General features: G+C 37.6%; 1 protein-coding gene across 1 annotated transcript in view; it reads left to right on the plus strand.

Moving 5' to 3' along the window:
* Nucleotides 1–14265, plus strand: part of Ccdc178 (coiled-coil domain containing 178) — a 374856-nt gene that overhangs the window by 340234 nt on the left and 20357 nt on the right. Inside the window, exon 19 of the mRNA XM_050134843.1 lies at nt 1810–1944. Coding sequence (XP_049990800.1) covers nt 1810–1944 — 135 coding nt within the window. The remainder of the gene's footprint in view (nt 1–1809; nt 1945–14265) is intronic.

A 14265-nucleotide genomic window follows, 5' to 3' on the forward strand; every position in this document is an offset into this window, starting at 1 on the left:
ACCCTCCCTTTTGCCCTGCCGATTTGGATTCGGTCCTAGAGCCCGAACAGGCTGGGCAGGGAGATGTTATGTGGTCAAAGAGGGAAGGGAGTCAGACGGAGGGGGGGAGGGTTGTGGATGCAAGCTGGGTGGGATAGGAAGAGAGATGAGGTATCGGGCAGAGTAGCCCCTGAGGATGACCAGGGAGTGTAGGAGGGGTGTCTGAGTTCCCTGTCCCGGGCTGCTGCCGCGGTCAGAAACTCACTCACCCCAGTGATGTCCCTCCTGTTGCTGGGTTTAGGTCTCCTTGCTGCTTGGGTGGTTCGTAAACAAAGCGGTACTGAACTTCTTTTCCAAAGAAATGGTAATCTTTAGTTTGCTGACGTTACTTTGGTAGTCTGCATAATCCAAAATTTCCTCCAATTTATTCTGAATTTTGTAGTTCACCATCAACTAAGTACAAACATATTTAACAGATATTTTTGTGTTAAATTGGCAAATTAACCCATAGTAGTGCCTTCGTTTTTCTGTGAATCGAGCCTACATGTGCGTGGGGGAGGGGTGGCGAAGCCTAAGGAGATTGTTGAGAATAAAAACTCACAGACAACATAGGGAATTCAAAATGACTTTATCTAAAAAAATTTTAGTGACTATATGTAGCAAAGATTTCTAAGATTCGGGAATGGTTTCTTGGATGTTTTACAAAGCATCTCATTCATGTACCTCTGCTCCGCTCACAACCATATTTTGACATGTTTTACTGTAGGTGTGAAGAGATATTCAAATGAATTTGTGTTTGTTATAAATTTGTTTCTTTCCATTTTGCAAAGCACACTAAGGAGTTATTCATACTACCAAACCCCAAATGAGTTTTCATGGGCAGGCTATAATATGTGACTATTTGGGCTTTTGTAAATGGAGTTTCTTGTTAATTTTGTTAAATTTATCCCTTTACAATATAGACTTATCACAGTCATTCTTACAGAATGCCAGCTGTTTAAAGGAAAGAGTTCCTGGTCTTTGCAAAACTGCTGATTTTCTAATATAAGCTGTTGATGGTTTTTATATTAAACTCCCCTGTATGATAGAACCCATTAGAAATTTCTGCTTCTTTCTGCAGGTCCTAAGATAAAAGTGCCCACTTCTAAACATTGCATCTTTTGTACTTTAATGTTGACGTGTTTCTCTGTCATGTGATCAGAGGGAGGCAGATTAATTGGGAGTCCTCGCTGGAAATCCCCTCCCTACCTTTTCTCCTCTCCTCCGCAGTTGATGGCAAAGTTAATTCTCCCTGATTTTGTCATGCTCTGACACGCACATCGCCAGCCATAGTAAGCTTTAAGAGTGTGAAAAAGATGCAGCGATGTCCATCAAAGTCTTCGGGCCACGTTTTTTAAACTTTGGTTTGACCTGATGTGCCGTTCAAAAAGAGCGTCAAAAGGTTTTGGGTTTATTTAATTTTTTTTTTTTCCAAACAGAAAGGTTCAATATGTCCTGAGGCTATCGGTTTTGAGTTAAACTGGGTGAAGTAGAAATATTTTACTCATCAGCTTTGCAGTCACAGAGTTTGCTCCAGCTAGAACAAAACTGCTGAGGCATTTAGAGAAAATTAACCCCCCATCCTGGCGGCCAGATGTGACTGGTCTCTGACGAGTGCACATGAGCGGGCTGAAAAGTCAAGAGACTGTGAAATTCCTGTCAGGTCCGTACAGTGCGGAACGGGCCATTGGCTGCTTTCTATATTTCCCCCCATCATTCTTCTTGAACAGTGCCATTAATTTCCTCTCCTCCCCTGACTTGTGTTTTTTTTCCCCTCCCTGTCGCCTTTAGCTCTGTCAGCTGCAAGAAAAGCTGGACAGTCAATGGCAAGAATACTTCAGACTGGTGATCCTTTTTAACCAGAACCGGCTGGCCAACTTCCAGGGGGAATCCCAGGACAGCATTCAGAAAATATTAGCGGTGCAGGTAGGTGACTGCAGCGAAAGAGGCGAGATTATTCCGATCTAGATTGGAAAGCAAATGACGGGGTGTGTGATGAAGCATTGAAACCATATCCCATTAGAGTTTTATAAATTTTTAACCTCTTTGATAGACTAGGGCTGCATGAAGGATGAATTCAGCAAGTGAAAACACATACCACATGCCATGCATACTTTGAGGGAATAGGGAGATGGGACTGACTTATCGCAAACCTTAGAGAGAGTTTTTATACATACATGCTATTAAAACTGTGTTTGCTAGCCTCCAAGCTTTGTGAGCCCCATTCTGCCTTGTGTTGGGGGAGGGGTCATTCCACACAGTGTGTCTTCTTCAATCATTCTCCGCCCTCTTTGAGACAGAATCTCTCACTGAAATGCCATCTGGAGCGCTGTCTGGGAGACTGGCTTGTATTCTCCTGGTGCCCCGCCGCAAGAACAATGTTTTAGGCACATGCTATTATTGTGTTTCACCAAGAGTTTTTTATGTAAATGCTGGGGACCCAAACTCAGGCCCTCATGCCTGCATACTAAGTGCTTTTCCAACACCATTTTGCTTTTAAAAATGTTCATCGTAATTTTCTGGGAATATTTCAGTGCCAAGTGTGCTTTGTTAAAAGGATGGGTCTTATGTTTGTCCTGTTTACCTGTTATTGTTTTCCTTCTATTTGGTTCACACTTCTAAGTGTATATGGCAGTGACTCTATTTGAAAACTAGACAATTGGTCCTAGAATGTGACTGCGCTTCCAGATACATGTGACATTTTGCTGCTTGTGTCTGAATCTGGACAAGCATTTAATGACCCACTGGTTTTTTTTACGAGTCTGCAAGGCTTGAGAAACCCCTGCTGGTCATGTGAAGACTCTTGGTAGGGATGTTACTCAAGGTTGTTCCAAGCCAATGCTTTGCCATTTGAGATGTCATAAAGTGTGTTAAACATGGCGTCCCAAAGGAAAGCACATGCTATTTTATTTTAAGAAGAAACAAAAGAACACAAGATGACCTGTCCCCTTTAACACAGAGCAGCAATGTGATCCTTAGAACCATGGTTGTCAGGAAGTGGCATGGTCAGTGACAAACACCGAACCCCAAACGCATGTGCTTTATGCTGCTTTGACTACAAGGAAAAAAAATTCAAGGAATTTCCACAATTACTAAGCAATTTCAAATTCTCTTTTTCCTGGTGTCTGTTTCTAGCATTTCCCTGTGAGTAATGCATGCTTTCCATACTGGTTCGATTAAGAATGAGTTATAGAAAAAATTGAAATAAAGTGGAAGAAATTAAAGTGTTTTTAGGTACAGAAAAGCTCAATGGAAATTCACATGCAAATGGCTGTTGCAATGGTTTAGAACTCAGAAGCATTTCTTTTCATTTCAAAAAAATTCTTTAACATACAGCATATTAAGAGAGAGGTAGAAACTAAACAATTGAATATCATTTGAAATAAAACATGGGGGTGACTGCTCATGGTGCTTCTCTCCCCAGGTTCTGATGGTCTAGGGGTGTTTTAATGACTTAGTGTTGTAGAGAAATCCCAAATTTCTCCCTAAATATTTATGTTCTTATAAATCCTACAAATTGCAAATTCTCACTGTGAATTATGATGTGTTTACAAAGCCTGATAATGTTATTTGAATATCTGAAAGATGAGTGCTTACCCATAACCTTCAAACAATCTTTGTTCTTATTTAACACTGGAAACGCACCCTTCTGTTTTTTGAGGACACTGACTCTGGGTTGTCTGTGTTTGTGGCAATAAGTAATCCGGAAGTGAAGGGATAGCTTGGGACAAGGAAGGAAACTCAGGTGGTATCTAGAGACACAGCAGGGAGCTTGGTTTTGGTTTAGTGTATTTGTGAGGGAGTGCGGGTAGTGGCTGCATTTTTTTCTCTACAATAGATGCCTTCATTTTAGAATGTTTGAACACTAACTTTCCTTAAAAATGAAGCTACAACGTCTATGTCTAAAATCATGCCACAAACATATGCCAAGAAAGCATATGATCATCCTGTGCAAATCAGACTTAAACCGGATAATGTGGTAGATGCCACTCTCCAGGACCCCCTTCCTACCAGCCTTTCCAACCTCAACACTCTCCATGGCTGCCCCTTTGGTCTGTTTTTGTTCCCTCTCCTTCTCTCCTACTTACACCCTCCCTTCTTCTACAATGTACTTCTTGCTTGCCCCTTATAAAGAACACCTGACTCAGTCCAACCCTACCGGCTTCTGCCAGGTCACTAACCTTCATTGACCGTGGTCACCAGCACTATTCTCTACACAACACTTTAACACTTCAGTTGCTGACTCCCCATGCTTGCCATTGCACCTTCCTTTCTAGAAGGTTCTAGGATCCCCCAGTGCTTACTGTATCAGCAACAAGAGCAACATTCTTCCTCAGATATTTTAGGAGAATGGTATTAAGTTGTCCACATTTGACAGTGCTGAATAAGCCTGACTTCACTTATTATGTCCATCTAGCAAGCCAAGATGGCCACCTAACACATTTGTGGAGGAGCCTCTGGCTGTCGGAAATTACATCTGATTCAACAGCACAAACATCGCTTAATGTCCCATACACTAACTTTCCATTTTCAGAGAACTTGATCTCAGTGAACGGTTCACTCTGGTTATGTCAGGGAATCAAAACGGTCTCTATTTCTAAATGATTATGAAGATGATGCTGTAAGATACTAGTGAACTACTGAGCAAAATTTATCTGCTGAACCTTTTGAAAAACTAACTGATGGTAAATAAATACAACACAATGCACATGTTAAAGAGAAAAGGTGACCTTTGGTTCATCCTCAGGCAATGGCAGAAAACCAGGAGGATCGAATAAGCTTTTGAATTATATGATCAAGCAGAAGCCAGGAAGATTAATGATAACCAGAATAAAGTATTGGTATATTTTACTTTGTAGCCTTGTATATACATTTAAAATTCTAATTATATTGACCATGGTTTTGATACAACTCAAAGTAGACATCTACAAAGCAAGAGCAAGTCCCAAGTCTATCGCCATGTTTTTTGACAAAGTAGATACGCTTCTGCATAGTCTTGGCTGCATGTATGTGGAACAATACTGAGTCGCATCATTTCATTTTTCCTGCAATTTGTTTTATTTCTAGTTTTTAATTCACATGATCCTGTACCAGCATGGAAAACCTCTTGCACATCTCATTTAGCAAATAGTCTGAGCACTGATCAATCACTCAAAAGACAGAGCTACAGCCAACACATGCAAATGTGATCTCAGACTACATAAGCAGGAGTGCATTTTTCTGGAAGGATCAATTCCATCGTACTTTTTTCTTAGGCATGGTACATGTACAGTAGTTTATTCAACATAGAAAACATAGTTGCGGAGCTATATCAACACTGTTGAGAGAATCAGTAATAAGAAGGATGGGGGAAGGAGGAGGGGAGGAAACATGGATTGAAAAGCACAGAGCAAACTGGATTGAAAGGTAAGCATCTAAGGACCGAAATACAAGGTTACTATATGCTTTGTTGATCTCTCAAAGCCAGCAACAGGACCAAAGGGTGGGAAAGATTAGCGAGCCGCTTTGTGCCCAATAGGAATACATTTTTTGTCAAGCATGCCCTGCTTTACCCAACCAGGCAGACACACTCAGGTGGAAAAGGCAAGAAGATATTGCAGACTTTTAGTGGGAATGAATGTTTTGAAACTCAGTTCAGGGCACCTGCTCCTCCTACAATGTCCCTTTGGTATATCAACACCCCTTTGCCCACCAGTATGCCAGCTTTTTCAAATTGAAATCGTGTCTTCCTTGTTCATCTTTTTCAACATAAACTAATTATGACTCTCAAAACACTATAAACAGAATAATTTTGAGCTTGTAAATTGATTAGAATTGAATGTGATAAGCTTTAAGCCTTCCTTCCAGTTCCCAGTGCCTATGATCTTACATTCATAAATAGAAATATGGGATATATATATCCCATATATAGAAAATTGTATATCCCAATATACACAGAGAGAAAAAGAGGGGGGAACCAAATCACTTAGCTACATGATATAACAGAATACCTCTGTGGAATCTTTTTGAAATAATAGAAATTGTGAAAACACATGCATCACAGATTTAAAATATGAATAGATGTATTACACTTGAGTGTTGACAAATTGAGAAAACCTTATTTGACAATTTTAGGTAGTAATATAAATGATATTCTAATATAGCTACAATAATTTAAGAATATTTTCTGAGTCTAGAAATAGTTATCACCGCTAAGCTATCTGAGAGAAAGCAGTACCATAAAATTTGAATAATTCAAAGGGTAAGAAGGAAGGAGAAGTATAGAAAATGGAAAATATAGATAAACATTTAATGATTGGATGACTATAAACAGTTTCACAAGGCATTTTGATGTTACAGATTTGCAACTTAGTCATGAATGCGAAGACTGTATTATTTAGAAGTTATATATTTAAAGCAAATGGAATCCAAACAAAAAACATTTAAAGCTCACAAGACCCCACTCTTGATGAGAAGCTGCAGGCAGTCAATGAGAGAGAGAGAAAGAGAGAGAGAGAGAGAGAGAGAGAGAGAGAGAGAGAGAGAGAGAGAGAGAGAGGTGAGAGGTTAGTCCTCTCTACACTCAGCAACACTAATGGGCACTGTAGCTTTCATAAATATATATGTGCACCAATAATCATGGAAGAAGAGGTTATGAACTTGAGAAGAAATAAAAAAGACTTAGGAGGAGTTGAAGGAGAGGAAAAGGAAGGTGGAAATGATGTAAATATAATTAATAGTAGTATTCATATATGAAACTCTCAAAAGAAGTATAAAATTTTTGTTGTAATCTAAGAAGTAAAGACTGAGACAAAAGTATTATGTTCAAATTTGTGATAAAAAATCTATTAAAACATATCAATAACAAACTTCAGGATATGTAAAATAACGTGTGCTTGTAATCCAAATAAAAATAAATGAATCTACAATCAAAATAGGGACTATTTATGAATTCTATAATTTTATTTAGTATATTTTGAGAATTTTATGCATGAGTACAACATTTCTCTCCTCTCTGTCTTAACCTCAAACTCCTCCTATCACCCAATCTTTATATTCATGACATCTTCTTTAGTAATTATGGTTATAAAAATAGTTCCACGTTTTTGGTTGTAAGCCTAAACTTGAACTGCTTAACCTTCTTTACAGTCCAAGGGAAACAAGAGTCACAAAATCAACTAACCAGGGCTCTTAGGGGCATACAAAGACTGAAGCAAAATTCAGCAAGTCTTCCTGAGTCGGAAATAGGTCCTTGCATACATGAAGAATATATATGTGTGTGTGTGTGTGTGTGTGTATTTTTTCTGTCATACATTACATTGTATCCATATATATAACATATGGTAATATATATGTTTTTTAAAAGGATTACCAGTTAACCTTAGAGAACAGAACAGAAAGTGACACAAGGAAAGCTCTCAGTGACAACGTCACTGTTACTATCAATAAAAAATACTAACATTCTTTCTTCAAAAAATATATTGTGTATTGAAATGCAAGGATTCAACTTTAGAAAATATATTCATGTAATTTAATACAAACAGTAGTCAAAAGGAGGAACTTTTTATTCAATGTACATTAAGCAGTAATTATTAAGAGCAACTATGTTTATCTAATAGTAAAGCAACAAAATAACATATAGCAAAATTCCCCCAGTTTCATATGTTTTATAAAATAATAAATGAGATAGAAACACTGTATAAAAAAGGCAAAAAACTATCATTATCATCATTTTCTCTTACTAAGAGAAAGAATAAGCATTGGCATATTTTAAGATTTATATATCTTTATTTTATGTGTGTGAGTGCTTTGCCTCACGTATGTAAGTGAGCATATGAATCTATGACCTGCAGAGGACAGGAATGGGTATCAGATTCATTACAAGTGAGGTTTCAGATGGTGGTGAGCTGTCATGTTGGTGCTGGGAACTGAACCTAGGTATTCTGCAACAGCAGCCAGTGTTCTTAGCTGCTGAACCATCTATCCACCAGGAAGCACTGGAACTAATAAGACAGTTATTTAGCATGTCAACCTGAAATACAAAGCTCCTAAGAGTAAGCAAAGGAAATGACAGCTCAAAAGTCCATAAGTTTAAATCAAATCCTACTCAAATTCTAACAAGATTTTTCAGTGAGGCTTTAGGTGATTATAAATAAGTCCTCAACGGTAGCTTTGACACTTTGTAAGAAAAACAAAATGTGTTGAGTTGACATGAAAATTTATACCACTCTGTAGCAAAACAAATCAAAGGATATATTTATTAAATTAGAGGAACCCATCAATGCAAAGGGCCTGTAAAACATAATGCAATAATTAGTAAACTTCTTTCATTGAACAGTAAAACTAGAAATACAATTATATCATCTCTGCCTTTATATAGAGAGAGGTCATGGTCAATATTATATAAATATATCCTATGTGTCTCAATAAAACTTTATTTACAAATGGGAATGATTCTAAGAACTCAGGGAAAACCTCACATGTGTTTGGACATTTAAATATAGATTATTCACTTGCTAGATGAGGTATAAAGTAAATTCCCCAAACATACAAAACAATGTATTTTATAAGATAAAGAATACTGGTCTATCTCCAAACTGCATAAAAGATGAAATAATGTACCATACTTATTTGAAATTGTTAATTTTGTGTATATACATCTAAAATTACTTATGGTTCTTAGCTGCCATGTGAGTGTACTGGAAACTGGACGTGTAGTAATTAGAGTCATAGAATAACTAGCATTCAAAATATCTGCTAAAATATATATATAAGGGAGCAAGAGAGTTGGCTCAGCAGTAAAAAGGATTTCTTTAAACCAGCACAAAATATATATCCCAATAGGAAAATGAGTACATTTCAAAAGATATTGCTAAATGGCATATGTGAAGCAAATGCCCAATAGAAAGGCACCTGATTACACAACACTAATCCTGGTACTCAGAAGACAAAGGAAAGCATTTCTGGCCAACCTGGTCTACAGAGCAAGTTCCACGACAGCCAAGCTTAGACAGTGAAAGGAACCACTGAAAACAGAAAGCTGGTAAAGATGTCATTGAACAAGGGGGTCACATTTCAGTCCCAACAAAGAGCTGAACTTGACTGCTTCAGCCACGTGGTTCTGGAATCAAGAATAGAAGAAAGGGGATATGGAATCTCCCTCTGTGACTAAGGAAAGCTGTCAAGGCCGGGCATTATGCCAGGGGTGTCCCTGCTTGCAGGCCTAGAGAGGCCATTGCAAAAAATTATGAAGATGAGGCCTGGATTGCTTTGGAGACTCCAAGACGTTGGAGATGCCTGAGCTATGGGACCTGCTCACGAAAGCTGCTAACAGGGACCGGAACCAGCCCAAGAGAAAGAAGTGTGTCGCAGTCAATAAAGCTGAAAGGGGTTCGAGATCTGAAGAGCTCATACATGAAAATGCAGACTTTGGAATTTGCCCAGCTGGTTTTTGGTCCAGTATTTTCTCACTATTCTCCCTTTCCTCTGTCTTAGAATAAGAATGTATATCCTGTGCCATTATATGCTGGAAGTATGTGATTTGCTTTTTATTTTAATTTTACAGGGAATTACAGTTAAGAGACTGCATCAATCTCAGAGGAGATTTTGAACTTTAAATAAGTTTAAAAGTGTTATAGATTATGGAGATTTCTGAAGTTGGACTGAATGTAGTTTTGCATTATGACATGGCTACAAACCTTTGGGGGGCAGGGAGTAGGATGTGTTGGTTTGAAAGAAAATGGCCCCCTAAAGGAGTGGCAATATTTAGGAGGTGTGGCCTTGTTGGAGGAAGTGTGTCACTATAGGGCTTTCGGGTTTCCTTTGCTCATGCTGTGCTCAGTGTGTCACACAGTATACGCCCTGTCACCTGCAGACAAGATGAAGAACTCTCAGTTCCTTCTCCAGCACCATGTCTGGATGCTGCCGTGACCCTCAGTGATGATAATAACTAAACTTCTAAATCTATAAGCCACCCCAAATAAATGTTTTCCTTTATTAAAGAAATGGCTAAAAATAAAAAAACACTTTTTTTCAATCATAAAACCTTCACATTTTTTAAGAGATATTGACAAGTGGTGATAAAAGTTCAGAGAAGTAAACTTTCATATTTTATCAAGAATTTCATTTTTTTCCAGTACCAAAATGCAAACTGTGCATCCTCCTATTTAGGTTTTTACTAGAGAAATGTCTTCAGTTTTCCACAAAAAAGTATATTCTGAGTTTGTTAATAGTACTGTTACTGATGGTTAAAAACAATATGAACATAATGTAAACGTCCATCAACATGAGAGGAGATAAATTAGAGAATGTTTGGCAAAATATGTCTGGCTGTGATAGTTAATCTCCTTTGTAAACATGACAGAATTCAGATTCCTATAGGGACACATCCATGACAGAATGTCTAGACTGTGGTACCTAAGGTGAGAGAACCCACCCTAATAATTGGCTGTGCCATCGCCTAGGCTAGAGGCCTGAGCTGGAGAAAGGCTGGAAGTGAAGGGAGCACCAGTAGCCATTACTCTGCTTCCAGGCGGCACATGCAGGTGACCAGCTGCCTCTCGGCCGTGTCATCATGACGGTATCCCTTAAACTGCAAGGTTTTCCCATTAGAGTTTATGTAAGTAAGTATTTCAAATATAAGTACTATTTTAAAGTTCTTTTTCTGTGTAGAACTGAAAGTTCTAACAATTTCTCTGAATAACCTAGTTTGAGTTTTGCATAGGTAAGCAGTGAGGCTGTGGATTGATTGCTAGGCTAGTACCATCAGGACCCGGCCAGTGAGATAGATGACTCTGTTGGTGAAGTGCTTGCCATACAAGCATGGCAGACCAGAATGCCCAGACTCCATATGGGGGGAAGGGTCAGTGGGAGGAGCCAGGCCACACTTGTAGTCCCGAGAGTTGGAGAGACAGGCATTAGTAACTTTCAGGCCAGTGAGATATTCTGTGTTTAAAAAAGAAGAAAAAAGTATCCAAAGTTATCTTCTGGCCTTAACACACACACACACACACACACACACACACACATACACACACACACACACACACATATACCTGCACACATAAGCAAAAACACACTAAGCGTGTCTCTCACGTTCAACATAATTCATGAAATGAAGTATATGATAAGCCCTGTACTAGTAAGCAACTTGCTACCATAACTCCAACCCTTCTCTTTTATGTCTTATATGGATACTATTATAAAGCAATTCTGAATATGCAACTAATTCTTGCCAAAGACTTTCCAACTATACATGAACCTATTTGTACCTTACAATATTTTCACATCCACAAGCTTATAAAGCAAGAGTTAGTGATATAATGCTTGCTTGGCATATATGAGGCCCTGGGTCCCACCCTCAGTGCTGTGCATTAATTAACTAATTAATTAATTAATAAAATCTTGCAACCTCCATGTTTCACAAAACACTTCAAGCTCCTGGGAATTCAGGAAATTCCATCTAGGTACACAACACTTCTGGTCATATAACATAATGAAAGAAACGCTTGGCTGAGTTCAATTCCTTTGACTCCTTCTGCAGCTTTTAAAGTATGCACAAGCATATAAACAGAGAGAATTAAACAAATGCTCTTAGTTAAAACAGTAAAATGATTGAGTCACACGTTAGCCAAATACCTTCCTTTGGCTGTAAAATCAGCATTCCGTTCTCATCACAAACTGATTATTGCTAACAAACAAATACCTATTGCTGAAAAATCATTTCAGATTCCGAAAATGGTGTCTGAAAGGGATTTTTGCTCATTTCTTCATACTCCTACCTTTAGGACTTACTATCTCATTATCATTCCCTGGCAAAATTATGCCTCTAGAATGTTATTTTGATTGATGTTGGGGGAGTGAATTACCATGACATACCGAAGCACTGAATTGACTCCCTTCTTACTGAATGCAAGGATGATACACACAATGCTTATTGTCCTGGATCTTTCGCCATTCGAAGCTAAGGTGAGGAATATCAGGTCCTTCCAATGTGCCTCTTAGGGACTGTCTTGTGAAAGGCATTTTAGTATACACTGAGGGGTCCCTAAATGCAAGGGACAACCTCCATCCACAAAGAGATGAGATCTCCTAAAGAAGGCTGGAACATCCCATTGTTTAAGTAAAACTAAAAGCAAAAAGATTTCAGTCTAAGAAGGGAAGAGAGCTTTTCTCAAAGAAATAATTCCTAAACTATATCTTAAATGTTGAAGGAACCAGCTCTGTAGGATATTCCAGAATAATTAGGTACAAGGTTAAGAGTAATCAAGTGTGGGCAATAACTGTTATGGTTGGCTAGAAACCGGGAGAGCTACTTAGGTCTGAATTCAGAAGAGTATCTTTGTCAAAGGTGAAATTTGGACAAAGTTTTGATTGAATATAAAAGGAAGAAAAACATAGGATGAAGGGGAGTAAGTTATTTAAACACCAGAGACTTAGAGTGCTAGGGTTATACAGTTAAAATTTACTTATTTTGTTTTTAAGGAAGTCCTCATGTAATCCTTATAATGTGTCTTATTCTCAGTGCTTTGTGCACTTTAATTAATATCATTGGCAAAGAACTGTATGACATATTGTCATGGTAAACATATATTATTGGAAAGAAAACCAAATCACAAACAGGTAGAGCATGCTATCCAGCATCAATGTGTAATAGCAGAGGAAGGTGTTGAATCCAGGTGTCCTGGCTGTTGGAGACACATAGGTATAGCTCATAGCTACTCAGTACTGGAAATTTTCTCTGTGTTGTTGAGATTTCATTGTGTCAGAGGAAGACAATGAGAAACAAGAGATTAAGTCATCAACAAAGTGACAGCATTGGCTATTTGAGTTTGACATTCCAGGAGAATGCCATATTTACTCAGCATTCAGTAATCATTCATGACTTTCCATCTCTCAAATCATAATACCATTTGCTTCTCAGGCATTCTCATAGTAGTAACACAGTTCAATTCATCATCTACTAAGGGGGCACAATTAAATCTTTAAAATGTATAAAAATTGATGTGGTCATTGAGTTAAAATATTAATTGCAGATCACATTAATTCAAAATCTCCCCATCCAAAAGATATATACATAAAACTCACATTCATTTATATTATAATCAACTCCTGGAAACCAAAGATAAAAGAAACAATCATAAAACCAATTCCACAGCATACAAAATTAAAAACTAATTTTAACACTGCATCAGAAGCAATGATGGCCAGATGACACTAGACTACCTCGAAGGGGCTAGCTGAACAAACAGGAGGCAAGAGCAGCCATCTCTAGGAGAAAGCATCCTTCAAAACTGGTTCAGGAAGGAAAAAATGGTTACATTGTCAACATTCTGTACTCAAAAGCTCTGATAAATGGTTCATCAAATGATCTGCCAATGACATTTTTCTTTATATAATTTTAAATTTTCTTGCAAATGTTTAAGTGAATTATTCTGTACAACAGTTATGGATTTTTACTGTTTTTATTGAGTTATACATGTTGGTATGTATCTTTCTCCAAATCATATTCACATTTCCTGCAATTGTTGTCTAAAAGTAGAGCAAACCTCAAAAAATGATTTTTGAAAACAGCCAAAAATCTGGGAAGAAAACTAAAATCTAAACCTGAAGAAAGTAGTGAGGTCAAATATAACCAAAAAAAAAAAAAGCAAACACTTTTAAATTTTAATTTATTTAAATACTGAAGCTCCCAGCATGGTTTAGGATTTGTAGCATCTATCTATGAATGCAGCATAAATGGCAGCCGTCGCATGAAGCATGGAAGGAGAGGTAGAGGTGTTCTGGTCTGCTTCTTAAATTTGATATGAAATAGTATGATGTTACCTTGACAGAATCTCAGTGACACTTACTGAGTCTTATTGTAATCCCCACACCCAAAATAGAAAGCGGTAACACGAAGATAAAGCAAAAGTACCAATAGAAAAACTAGCACAGAATACTGAAACGTATTTGATTAACCTACAAGAAGGAAGAAAAAAACAGAAATAAATTGACTCAAAATATTAGTCAAATATGGTGAAAATAAAAAAAAACAGTGACCCTAAACCCAAAACTACTAAATTTATATTAGATATAGATAGAATAAAAACTCCAATTGAAAAATAGATGTAGTCACAATAGAAAAATGTCATTAAGTTTTGTAATGTCTGTAATGACAAATGTGAAAATTCTTGGAAACGAAAGAATAAAAAATGCATGCTACCAACACTAAGCATAATAGAAGCAGATGAAAATAAACCCCTCAGAATTGTAAATAATGTCAGGAAT

Source organism: Alexandromys fortis, unplaced genomic scaffold, assembly GCF_014885135.2.
Source record: "Alexandromys fortis isolate MF-2015 unplaced genomic scaffold, M_Fortis_MF-2015_v1.1 scaffold_25, whole genome shotgun sequence".
Taxonomy (NCBI): Eukaryota; Metazoa; Chordata; class Mammalia; order Rodentia; family Cricetidae; genus Alexandromys; species Alexandromys fortis.